The sequence below is a fragment of the Phasianus colchicus genome, chromosome 13, assembly GCF_987193195.1.
Source record: "Phasianus colchicus chromosome 13, bPhaCol1.hap1.1, whole genome shotgun sequence".
Classification (NCBI taxonomy): domain Eukaryota; kingdom Metazoa; phylum Chordata; class Aves; order Galliformes; family Phasianidae; genus Phasianus; species Phasianus colchicus.
The window spans coordinates 1,771,471-1,783,114 of NC_143448.1; the positions used below are offsets into that span (position 1 = coordinate 1,771,471).

Here is an 11,644-nt window from a genome sequence, read left to right on the forward strand (position 1 = left end):
TGCCTGGTCAAAGGCGGTCACTTCTGGAGTGGTTTTTTCTCCAGACTTCCTCCCCCTGGCATGTGATGGGGGGTCCTTGCTTCTTCAGTGGGGCAGCATCTCTGTGACATCCGTGAGAATAAGTTGTGGCCAGAAGCATTTGCTAATTGCTTCACTTGAGTGTTCTTTCAGGCAGCATGCACCGTATTTCTCCACGTGACCAAAATCTCTCATTTCTTTTCGTTCCTGCAGGTTCAAATGAAAGACTTCAGGTTCTCCTACAAGTTCAAAATGGCTTGCAAGGAAGATGTGCTGAAACTTTGCCCCAACATCAAAAAAAAGTACGTAGTGCCAAACCAAACAGCATCCTAAATGTATGAACGTGTCAGAAAGTTGTGTGCAGAGGTATTTCAGGGCATGACAGAAAGCATGGGCTTCCTCTGAAGGCTGACTTCTCTGTGGTGTTGCTGGTTTGTTCATTTCAGTGGAAAGCTTTTAGTATCCTTCTCCAATGATGCAAGACCTAAATTACGCATAAAGTCAATCCTGTTCCTGGATGGCAGTACTACTACCTGCAGTTTATGATATAAATGCCCTTCTCTTGATACAAAAGGGTTGCTTGCAGTGTAGAATCATGGAATGGCCTGGGTTGCAAAGGAGCACAATGCTCATCCAGTTCCAACCCCTGCTGTGTGCAGGTCACCAACCAGCAGCCCAGGCTGCCCAGAGCCACATCCAGCCTGGCCCTGAATGCCTGCAGGGATGGGGCATCCACAGCCTCCTTGGGCAACCTGTTCCAGTGCCTCACCACCCTCTGGCTGAAAAACTTCCTCCTCATATCCAACCTAAACCTCCCCTGTCTCATTTAAAATCATTCCCCCTTGTCCCATCACCATCCACCCTCATAAACAGCCATTCCCCCTCCTGTTTATACACTCCCTTCAAATACTGGAAGGCCACAATGAGGTCTCCTTGGAGCTTTCTCCTCTCCAAGCTAAACAAGCCCAGTTCCCTCAACCTTTCTTCATAGGAGAGGTGCTCCAGCCCTCTGATCATCATATAGGGGTATATACCTTTGTGTATTTCTGAAGGTTAGTAGTTATAGTTCCTCTTTTCTGAGGTGCTCATTGACTTTCTGCGGTGCTCATTGACTTAAAAGCACAGGTCTTGCTGCCCAGTAGCTTTGTGGGGATGCTGAGAATATTACTGTATCTGTTGGTTTGGATTGCCATTGGATATCATCAGATTTAGGGGCTTTATTTGCAATCCCACACTGAGCTGTCCCAATAGACACTTGAGGATCCCATTATGTATAGATCCTTGGGGTCCGTTTCTCAGTTGTGGCTGATCCAAGTGGAGGATACGTGGGTTAAGAACCTTTCTTCTTTTCTGCAGGGTGGATGTAGTGATCTGTCTGAGCACAACGGTGCGCAATGACACTCTGCAGGACGCCAAGGAGCACAGGGTATCTCTGAAGTGCCGCAAGCAGCTGCGTGTGGAGGAGCTGGAAATGGTAAACGTGTGAAATTTGTGGTCTGCCTGCTCTTCTAGCAAGGTCTTTCACTCCCAACTTCCTATTTTGTCCACCCTGGAACAAAATGAAGCTCGTTTGTTCGATGTATCTCATTTATTGTTTCCACTGTTCTTACAACACTGGGCTCGATTGACCTTGGCAGTGAAAAATAACGACTGTCTGCTTCAGTGCCTTCAGTGTAGGCTTGTGAAGGCTGAGAAAACTAAGTGGTCATTGGGATTTCAGCTAGAAGTGATGATGTTGAGTATTCAGCAGCATGCTACACGTGCCTGTGTCCTTACAAGTCCTCTTGGAGCAAGTATGAGCTTCATTTTACAGACTGAAGAGAGGAGAACAGATGAGCTGCCTTGAATCCAGCTGCTCTAGGTGGCTGTGTGTATAACTGGGGGTAGCATGCAAGGTCACCTCCGAGCTTTCTGCTGCAGCACTGACAGCAACAAGCTTTTGTTTGGGCACTGCTAAAAGCAGGAAGCTCCATTTGTATCACCCAGCAGGTTGGATGGCTGCAGAGTGGTCATCACTGTTCACCTGATCTTTTAGCTGGCTCAGGCCTTTTGTGTCAATGCCCTGCTAGGAGGAGCCTGGGAAACAACTTCTTAGCTCTAGCATTGTGCTTTAAACAAAAATACCCCTCAGTCACCATGCAAAACTGATACCTTGTATGGATTTGCAAAGTTTAGTTCCTGTTGATGTTTCTTACCCCCAGGATGCCATTAAATCAAAGCTGCTGACCTCCCTTTGTAAGCAGATGGCTCTGTTTGAACTGTATGAGTCCCAGTTAAAAGTTTGTACTGTAATCTCTCCTGCAGACGGAAGACATCAGACTTGAACCAGAGCTCTATGAGGCTTGTAAAAGTGACATCAAGAATTACTGCCAAAATGTTCCCTATGGCAATGCCCAGGTAATGGATCACCTGAATAATTTACTATTTAATTTTTGTACTTTAGCTTCAGAAACTTTTTTTTTTTTAAGATCATTTTTTCCTCTCCTTGGAGGTTTAGGTTTTCATTTTGATATTACTGAAATCTCCTGTTGCTATTTTGGAGTATGGTATTTTTTTTCTACCAGTTCCCAAGCATTTAATACTGCATGAATGCATTGCTGTGAGCATGCAAAATTAGCACCATCGTGCTAATATAAAGCTATTAGCTGCTGGTGACTGCAGATGTTGCTGAAGGTTTTGTAGGTATAATCTGCAGGATGAGGTTTGGGGTTTTGGAGCAGGTCCAGGTCATCTTTGTTGCCTTACATTTGTTTGTGGGAAAAGATGAGCTTGAAGCAAGCGGTGGAAATCAGCACTGGTAATGATTTGTCTGATAAAATCTAGGCATCATAAATGTAATCGTGCTGATGGGTGAAGATAGTGAGCCAACAGGGGGCACATAGGTGGGCTGGAGCAGCATAGGGTGGAATCATGCCAACAGCACACCTGTCCTGGTTGTTATTGTGTTGTAGATCATAGAATGCCTGAAAGAAATCAAGAAGCAGTTGAGTACCCGGTGCCACCAGAAGGTGTTCAAGCTGCAGGAGACAGAGATGATGGATCCAGAGCTGGACTACACACTGATGAGAGTCTGCAAGCAGATGATCAAGGTGACGGGTGTTTGCTGATTCCAGAGGGTGAGGCTGGGCTATGGAAGTGCCTCGAGCCAGTTTTGAACTTCCCATAGGCTTCTTAGAAAATGTCTGTGTTGCTTCAAAGCGTGATTGCTTTCATGCAAGTAATCAGATTCTCAGCTCAGAATCAGGTTTCTTCAAGGTTCTTCCCTTTTAATGACGCTGAATATCAGGTCGAAGCCTGCACACTGGTAGATTTGTCTTCAAGTGCCAGCAGAATGGAGGAGGAAGTCTGTGCTGAGGCTTCCCATAGGGCTCACACACTCACTCCCCTTGCTGAATATTGCGTTGTCCTTTAAGCAAGGTGGAGAAGCTGTGATTGCAGAGAGGAGTAGCATCTTCAGCTCGCTGCTGGTGCATGTAGACTTTCATCAGCCTGATAAGCAGGCAAAAATTGTGCAGAAACCTGCTTGCTTAAAATCAGAAATGCTGCCTTAAAGGAACCGTCTTGCAAATACATGCTGTCACTTGTGGAAGAAAATAAAAGCAGAAGTCTTTTAGTGCTACCAATGCAAGCTGAAGGCTGGAAGCAAGTCAGGAGTCTGCAGCTTGGTGCTCACCCCATAAGCACAGGTATTTGTGCCCATGGGCGACTGAGAGACTGGCACTGTTCTTCTCAGTAGGAAATAATGGGGTTAGGGAGCATGGGGTTCTCTGAACCTCTGGGCTGGGTGTGTGGTTATTCTCTTCCACGAGTATCCATGTTTTCATGTCTTCAGTGATTAAAACTTGGACATTTTTGTTTTTACAGCGTTTTTGTCCAGAAGCAGACTCAAAAAACATGTTGCAGTGTTTGAAACAAAACAAGAACAGTGAAGTGATGGATCCGAAGTGCAAGCAAATGATAACCAAGCGCCAGATCACACAGAACACAGGTATTCCCTCCTGAATTAAAGACCTTAACTGCCTGCTTGAGCCAGTGAGTGATCTGCGTGGCTGGGACAAAACCGACCTGGTTTCTTACACAGCTGTCAGTGCACACACTTAACTTTCTTCTGCCCAGTTCTGGAGGGCCAGCATGCAGAGCTGCTTTACTCCCAAAGCATCGCTTACCTGGTTACAGTCGATTAGTGAAAATCTGTTATTTTATCCCCAAAATTAAATGTATGGGGAAAAACTGTAACTTGGAAAACTTCTGTCAGACCTCTTGGAGCGTTACGTCCTACAGTGTGAGGAGATGGGTGCTCTAATGATGTTCTGTGATCTTTCCTGGTTAGATTATCGCCTAAATCCCGTGCTGAGGAAAGCCTGCAAAGCAGACATACCGAAATTCTGCCAGAATATCCTGAATAGAGCCAAGGATGATACAGAGTTAGAGGGGCAAGTCATCTCCTGCCTGAAGCTGAAGTACGCAGACCAGGTGAGCGGTGCTGAGGCTGTGCTGGGTTGTGCTGAATAACAGATTAAATTGCACTCAGTTTCTTCAGTACACCTAATTATATACACACAGAAATGGGGTTTTATGCTCCTGCACAGCAGGTAGGGAATACACAGGTTAAAATGCAGGGTGATTGATTTATGAGAATGAAGGTGATTGAGTGGGTTAATGACTCTCTCCGCTCAATAGCGTCTCTCTCCAGACTGCGAGGACCAAATTCGAGTGATAATCCAGGAATCAGCTCTTGATTATCGACTGGACCCCCAGCTTCAGATGCACTGCTCTGAAGAGGTAGGAGAAGCAGCTCTGCATTTGCTTATTCAGAATGAAAGCCCCATTCATGTCTCAGGAAGCCCCTTCTCAATCAGTGCTTGTGACTGTGAGAGAAATGCTGCTTGCTTTTTTTCCTTCTGATCTTGTCAAGCTTAACTGGAATACAATCAGATTTGAGCTTTCACTTTTAACAGCCTAAACAAGCCACATCTCAAGTATTGCTTGTGTTTCTATGCTGTTTTCCCTTCCTGCCTTCCTCTCATAGCAATGTGGACTTCTTGCTGTTGGGTTCTGAAGGTTATTAGATTATTGAGTGCATCACATTTGGCTCAGATTTCTGAGTGGGAAAGTAACTTGTGTTCTCTAGCTGTAACCTCTCATGAACTAATGTGTTGACATATCAAAGGCACAGTTATTGTCATTAACTACTGATTCATTAAAATACCTTCTTCGCAATAGATTTCCAGCTTGTGTGCTGAAGAAGCAGCAGCTCAGGAGCAGACTGGGCAGGTGGAAGAATGCCTGAAAGTGAACCTGCTGAAAATAAAAACCGAAATGTGCAAGAAGGTAAAGGAGATGTATTGGATGAGCTCTGAGAGGCATCTCATCCCTGCACTAGTTGGGCTTCTTAAGTACTTTTGTAGATCCCAACCCAAGCTGTGTTATAGCCAGCATGGAGGCAGTGTGTACTGGCTTGGATTTTAGATCAGTGTGATTATTTCAGTCGAGGTAACTGTGCTTACCCTCATAAAGCAGAACATTTAATCCAGCCTAAAACAGCATTCGTGCCTTTATCCAGTGACAGTGTTGTTTGGCATGATGCTGGGTTGGAAAAGGTGCTTCATCTTTCAGAAACACAGATCAGCAAGGTCTGTGCTGTTTTCTTCTCTCCTGTTTTTTGTTGTTGCTTGAGATGTGCTTGCAATTTCTTCTCCCCCCCCAGGAAGTGCTCAACATGCTGAAAGAGAGCAAAGCAGATATCTTTGTGGACCCAGTGCTGCACACAGCCTGTGCCCTAGACATTAAACACCACTGTGCTGCTATTCCTCCAGGGAGAGGACGCCGTAAGTGCTCGTGCTTTCCTTGTGCAACCTCTGAGTCCTGAGGGCCTTAAGCTGCGTTTTCATACCAGCATAATCTTAAGTACCAGATATTTCTGCTGTTTTTCTGGGGGTAATGGGCTGGAACTGCTGCAGAGGTGATCAGTGCTGCTGGATGAGGGGTGTATCAAGTAGTGTTCAGTCCTCCCTTCTGCCCAAGGCAGTAGGATCAGTTCTTCAATCCTGATGTCCTATCCTTGCAGCCTATCTGCTGTTTTTAAAGAGGGTATGTTATGTTCCATTATTAATCATAGGAATGGCCTGGGTTGAAAAGGAGCACAATGATCACCCAGTTCCAACCCCCTGCTGTGTGCAGGTCGCCAACCAGCAGCCCAGGCTGCCCAGAGCCACATCCAGCCTGGCCTTGAATGCCTGCAGGGATGGGGCATCCACAGCCTCCTTGGGCAACCTGTTCCAGTGCCTCACCACCCTCTGGCTGAAAAACTTCCTCCTCATATCCAACCTAAACCTCCCTTGTCTCAGTTTAAAACCATTCCCCTTGTCCTGTCACCATCCACTCTCATAAACAGCCATTCCCCCTCCTGTTTATATGCTCCCTTCAAATATTGGAAGGCCACAGTGAGGTCTCCCTGCAGCCTGATTCATGTGATTACTGAAAAAAGCATGAAATCAGGTCCATAGCCTTTCTGTGAAATCCTTGCTCAGGTAAATCCTGTTCAGAATGAGTGAGTGGGCTCAATTTTGCAGTGATGTGTATCTTCACCCTGTATCAGCTTTGTGCAGCTCCAGCTTATAGCCATGCTATAGTAGGCTGTATCAAAAGCTTCCCTGAGTCTAAGCTGCTTCTCTTACAGAAGCAAATCACTTTAGTTTCACAAGATTTACTCTTAGCCAATCCCTCTGATCCTTCTTTGTTCCTGTCAGTATTTGCCCATGGTTGGCTTTTTGTTTCGGTACGTTTGACAGGTAAAATTAATTCCCTTCAAAGGGAAGACAGGGCTTTGTGTGCAGTTCATCAGCCTTAGCTGGTCTGTTTAGAAAGTTGAGTAACCATCAGCCTCAAATAGAACTGAAATATCCCTTTCCAGCAGCCCTTTCCACAGCACGTTGTTGAAGGCACAGCTTTTATTTTGTAACACCATCTTCTGTACATCACAGAAATGTCATGCTTAATGGAAGCTCTTGAGGACAAGCGTGTGAGGCTGCAGCCTGAATGCAAGAAACGCCTTAATGATCGTATTGAAATGTGGAGCTATGCTGCAAAGGTGAGTATGTAACAGATTTAAGGACCTTCCTTGTTGGTTTTTTCTTTTTTGCATTGGATCTTTGTTGCAAGGTGTTCTACTGAACGCCTGAGCTGTAGGAAGATTGTTGTCTTGCAGTGTTGTTCAGCATTTTGAGGTTTTAGATGAGAAAAAATAAAAATCAGATTTTCTCTGATTCTGTTTAACTTGTAATTGTTGCAAGAGATGCCATCCCTTACAAAATAACCAGGCTGAGTCGCATGGAAAAAGCACAGCTTGGCTCATTGATTCCCTCTCACCCCTAGGTTGCCCCAGCGGAAGGCTTCTCTGACCTTGCCATGCAAGTTATGACCTCTCCGTCCAAGAATTACATATTGTCTGTGATCACAGTTGGCATCTGTGTACTCTTCCTGATCGGCCTGATGTGTGGACGCATCACCAAGCGGGTGACAAGAGAGCTCAAGGACAGGTAGAGCCTGGATTGCCTGCTGGAGAAATGCCTGCCCAGTGCCCAGTTTTGTACAGCCCTCCTCTGTATAGTCTACCCACCCCCTCTTGTGAGAGAGGAGAATAAAAAGAAAAAAAAAAAATTAGAACAGCAGCAGGTGTTGGCTCAGTTTTCCCATCCTGGATCTCATCCACAGCATCTCCATCCTATGAAAGTTTATGTGCAACATTGGCAGCCCAGCCAGCAGCTTTTGTTATCCCTTTGTTAGCAGACTCTCGTTTACCTGCCTGTAGACAAGTCTCTGTTGTACTGTTGGAACTGCCTTCACTCTCCAAATCAGACTGAAACGACCTGCAGCTCAAGCAGTTTTTAAGTAAATTTTTAAAGGAAGACATATATCTGCATACCAACAATATGATTTAGGTAACGGTTCGTACTGAAATATAGTCCTCCTCTGTGGCTGGGTGAAATGGAGGCAGGAAAGTAAAGGGTAAATTGCATCTCGCACCACAGTTGGCCTTGTTTTGGACATCTTGCTCATCTTGTGTAAAGCATCTTCAGAGCATAGTCTGGGACAACCCATGGACGCCAGCACCGGTGTCCTCTCCTAGTGAATATCCTGCTTTTGTTACTGTGGATTCTTTTGGCTGAAAAGATGTCCTCCCTTTCTTCCTCTGCTGCTCAAGATAGAATAAAGTACCGACCAGGATTAAGTACTCATGTGAGCTGTACAACTTCAGTAGATTGAAGACACGGCGTGGACACGAGGCTGTACAGCCTGTCCGTTGTGTGCAGTGCTGCTGTCAGCAGGCAGGAGGAGCCTGGATTGGTTACTTGGTCAATGTTTTTATTAGTGACGATGCAGTGACATTTTAACACTCCTTTTCTTTCACGTTACTGCTGTGAAGCTGTTACCCTTCCCAGTTAACTTCCTACAGGTGGTATTGACAACCTGGCAGTGCAGTGCTTTGTCAGTGATGCAGGATGTGACTGAACACTTGACCCGGCTGCTCTGTCAGCTACGTGTGGGCTAGCACAGTGGTTTGTAACTGGCCTCCATCTTTTCAATGGTGGCACTGTTTTTAGTTTCCTCACGGCTATGAAGATAGCAGCTGGTGTTCCCTGGGATGCAGGGTGCAGGTGCTGGTCCTGAAAGTCAGGTAGGAGGGGAGGGGAAGAGAACGGTATTGTGAGAAAGGCAGAAATGTCAGCGTGTGCACACGGGTGCTCTGGAAGGAGGTGTTCTGGAAAAGCTGTGGCCATCATCTTTGTTCCTTTAGTGCTAGAAGAAGTGGGGAGCCACGTGCTGTGGTCAGAAGCTGAGCAGATAGATTTCCCCAACACTTTCAACCTAAAGTGACTGCACGAGAGCCAGCATAGTGTGTACAGTAGGGTGTGCTTTATCAGCCTTCTTGATGTGCTCTCCTGCGTGTGCTGCAGTAAAAATCACGTGCCTGACCCTGTCTAGCTTAGGCTGATGCTTAAACCATGACGTTATTTTCCCTCTTAGCACGCTGCTAGGTAAGATCTGACATTTTCCAGTTCTCTGCATTATTCTCTGTGATAATGAGGGAGGTGGCTTTGAGACATCCTGGAACGTGGACCAGCAGATTCCCATGATGCTGCATGTACAGAAAGGCAGATGCAAAATACCGTGATGGCTTTTGCTGCCTCTTTGAAGTGCTAGAAAGCTGTACCACGTGAAGCTTCTTGCAAAGGTTCCTTCATCCTGCTCTGAGGATGGGCAGCAAGTGGTTGGTGATGCAGGTGATCCTTGCTCTGCTCGTGAGCCCTTCTGTCTCTGAGCATTCTGATATGCTGTGGTGGGTAAGGAAGTCTGAGCATGAGGATTCAGTAGAGAACTGGTGTGTGCTGGTATCAGTGGGTTTGTTAGGTAGAACAGCAACCAAACCTGCATTTCCTCCCCCCTTTTCCCCAGTGCTGATGGAGCTAAATTAGTCCTCTGTAAACGTGAATTGGCACAGAAAAGGAGCTCTGTCACACACAGAGCACAGGTGTACAATGCTTCAGATGTTAATTTGGCAATTATAGATTGGTGTGACAGTGTGGAGCTACCTTTACTGCGGCACAGGTGGGAGAGAAGGGGAATTGTGTGCAGTCTTGCTTGCGTGGCACAAGAACATCTATCAGGCACAAGGAAATTGCTGCTGGAGCTTTTTTAACCTCTTGTGACTTCCAAAAAGGCATTCTGTAACCTGGTTAGATTGAAAAGCCGAATGAAGATGGTTTGTTGTCTAGAAGTAGCATCTTCCACTGAATTCCAAATTGAACGGCGTTGCAGTGAAAGTTGTAGGTTTGTAGCTATAGCTCTGAATGTAAACCATGTTCCACTGTGAAGGTAAACTTCTGTATGTTCTGGGTTGGGTTTTTTTTTTCTGCTTTGTGATGTGGAGAAGGTTGATGCAGGGGATGATCCAAGCTTCCTGCGTTCTCGCTGGCTTTGGAGATGGCGCGCTGATGGATTCTGATGTGACACGTGAGGATCACGAGAGCCGCAGTGCTGGGGGCAGAGGCAGATGCTGGCTGCATCTCTGCATGTTTCCTTCCAGCGTCCTTTGTCGCTGTGTTTGTAAAGGTGTGATGCTGGGCAGAGGGATCAGGCCTTTGTAGTGGTAAGCGTTACGCTCGTGTTTTAAAATCAGGCTTCCAGACACTGCTGATGATCAATTTTGCTTTTTTTTTTTTTTCCTTTAGTAGATATGTACCCAATCCCAACCTCGAGATGCTCTCCTCCTCCTCCTCTATACCTAAAAATCTAAGAGTTCTCAAAAGCACAGAAACCCCCCAAAGTACTCTTCCAAAAATAGCCTGCTTTGCCTGTTGCCAGCACAACACCTTGCCCACAGGTTTTCCATTGCAGGATAAATGGTGGTAAGAACCTCTGCTGCTGCCTTGAAATCAAGGAAGCCTGTCGTGATTTGGTGGAAAGTGCTAGAACTGTCATCAGCCCAAAAAGCATTGGTGGGGAAGGTTGCATTCCTGCAGAATGCTGTGAGAGTCTTTGTCCTTCTTGCAAAGCCACGTATAGAGCTTGCCCTTGGCGTGGGGATGCTTGTGCTGCTGGGAAGGTGCAGGCAGGGGAGGGGCTGGTAGCCAGCAAGGCGTGCAGCTCTTTGTAGTTAGCAGGTTGTGTTTCCTGATGGCGTGTTGGGAGGACGTGGGCAGCTCCAGCTAACCTCTTAGCATCCATTCTTGCTGACCTTAAGAAATAATCTTATTTATTGCTCACCTGGCGGGTCTAACCAAGTCTTTTTGCTGAGTTCTAGCATAGCTTCCTCCTGCCTTGCTTCTGCCCTTCAGGCTGTTGCATGACTGACGTGGCTAGGGATGGTGTTCCTGGTGCTTGCAGTGATGCCTGGCTCCATCTGCCTTACCGGAAAGGGCTGGGGAAGCCCGAACAAATGAACCCACAGGGAGTGTGAGTGAGGGATGGCAGCGATGGAGGGGATGGGATGGGCAGCAGCCCTGCAGTCTGTGAGCACAGGAATGTATCGTGGGGGGAGAACAGCAGTGTGGCAGAGCTGCCTTGCATCTCATGGCCTTGTAGAGGAGGAAGCGTGCTCCAGGAGGGATGGTGGTGGCTTCTATTAAAACACAACTCAGTGTTTCGTTGGCAGTGTGGCAGGGGGGTGTCTGTTCCCCCTTCCCCCTCCCCCAGCAGTGTGAAACAGACCCAGCAACCTCTCATTGTGCAGCAAAGGCTGTTTGAACTTAACTTTTTTTTTTTTTAATGTGACATTAACGACTTTTCTTTTCTTTTTGTAAATTGTTTTCTTTTCTGTGTATAAAATCCTGGCCGTTTCTCGTTTTTTTTTTTTTTTTTTTTTTTTTACATGTTCATGCTGTGTAATTTTGAGATGTTACTGAGATTCTGAACATAATGTGCATTTTTTTTCTGTACAGATGAAATGGGAGAATTTAATAAAAAGAGTCTGCAGGTTTTTACTTGTTGTGTTCACATTTATTTTTGATTCTTGCCTTCCAGCCTCCCCGTAGGTGCTCTCACCCCCCCTCCACGCACGCTGCAACGCGCTGCGTCCCCTTTAAGGGAAACCCCGCCGGGGGCGTGGCTAACAGTAGCCACGCCC

The 11,644-nt window shown here is 46.3% G+C and overlaps 1 protein-coding gene across 2 annotated transcripts in view; it reads left to right on the top strand.

The window, feature by feature from the left end:
* The window catches only part of GLG1 (golgi glycoprotein 1), a 60,365-nt gene extending 48,876 nt beyond the window's left edge, over positions 1-11,489 (top strand). For both annotated transcript variants that reach the window (XM_031615295.2, XM_090149725.1), the window contains exons 16-26: positions 232-320; positions 1,375-1,492; positions 2,323-2,415; positions 2,970-3,107; positions 3,883-4,006; positions 4,349-4,491; positions 4,699-4,800; positions 5,242-5,349; positions 5,726-5,846; positions 7,002-7,108; positions 7,393-11,489. In XM_031615295.2, the coding sequence (XP_031471155.2) occupies positions 232-320; positions 1,375-1,492; positions 2,323-2,415; positions 2,970-3,107; positions 3,883-4,006; positions 4,349-4,491; positions 4,699-4,800; positions 5,242-5,349; positions 5,726-5,846; positions 7,002-7,108; positions 7,393-7,560 (1,311 nt within the window). In that variant the 3' untranslated portion in view covers positions 7,561-11,489. The remainder of the gene's footprint in view (positions 1-231; positions 321-1,374; positions 1,493-2,322; positions 2,416-2,969; positions 3,108-3,882; positions 4,007-4,348; positions 4,492-4,698; positions 4,801-5,241; positions 5,350-5,725; positions 5,847-7,001; positions 7,109-7,392) is intronic.
* Positions 11,490-11,644: the final 155 nt, after the last annotated feature.